Source organism: Phaethon lepturus, unplaced genomic scaffold (assembly GCF_000687285.1).
Source record: "Phaethon lepturus isolate BGI_N335 unplaced genomic scaffold, ASM68728v1 scaffold23921, whole genome shotgun sequence".
Taxonomy (NCBI): domain Eukaryota; kingdom Metazoa; phylum Chordata; class Aves; order Phaethontiformes; family Phaethontidae; genus Phaethon; species Phaethon lepturus.
In genome coordinates this window covers 507-1,234 of record NW_010517313.1, presented here as the reverse complement: position 1 = coordinate 1,234, position 728 = coordinate 507, and the positions used below count along the sequence as shown (strand labels likewise).

At 64.4% G+C, this 728-nt stretch overlaps 1 protein-coding gene across 1 annotated transcript in view; it reads right to left on the bottom strand.

Annotated features, from left to right (window-relative positions):
* Positions 1-418: 418 nt before the first annotated feature.
* Positions 419-728, bottom strand: part of LOC104627949 (cerebral cavernous malformations 2 protein-like) — a gene marked incomplete at its 5' end in the record, with an annotated part of 795 nt that continues 485 nt past the window's right edge. Inside the window, one exon of the mRNA XM_010296366.1 lies at positions 419-699. Within this exon, the coding sequence (XP_010294668.1) occupies positions 419-699 (281 nt within the window). The remainder of the gene's footprint in view (positions 700-728) is intronic.

The following is a 728-nucleotide window of genomic DNA, read 5'->3' as shown; positions in this document are numbered from 1 at the left end:
GGTGTGGACAGGGTACCCAGCCCAGCAGTGGCATGGTGCTGGGCAGGGCTGCAAGCAGCCCCCCTGCCCCAGCTTGCCCCCCACCACAGCAGCCCCGCTGCCCCGGCATGGGCTTTCCCTGGGGAAGAACCTGCTCCACTCCCAGCCCCAGCATTTAATTGCAATCTGCAGAAATTACAGCACACGCTGTTGCTGGCCAGGAGCTCCCCCACTGCCACGGGTGCCCTTTGATGCCGTCAGCCCTGCCGAGAGCTGCCAGGGCAGTGCAGAGCCCCTGTCCCCTCCTGCGGTGACAAAGTGGGGGTCAACATCCCGCATCCCAGCGCTGGGGCAGAGCTGGGCACCTGGTGAGTCTGGGCTTGGAGGTGCAGCACCACATCGGCGAGCGGGGAGGAGACCGCTGGATTTCGGCACTCCCTCACAGGTAGTTGTCCTCTTCCTCCTCCTCCTCCTCTTCCTCATCCCGTGCCAGCGCCTCAATGTCGTGGGTGATGTCCGTGATCATGCGGTTGAAGGACTCGGACTCGGAGCGCAGGGACCAGCTGTCGTAGCTGCGCACGGCCGAGGCTGACGTGTTGCTCATGCTGCGCTTGATGCGGCCGAAGCTGTCGGTGAGGATCCCGCCCTCCCGGATGCCGATGCTCTCCAGGAAGGTCTCAAAGTACCCGATGTCTTGGTCGGGGATGAAGGGCCTCATTCCTGCCATGGACCCCGTGAGGCTGGTGGTG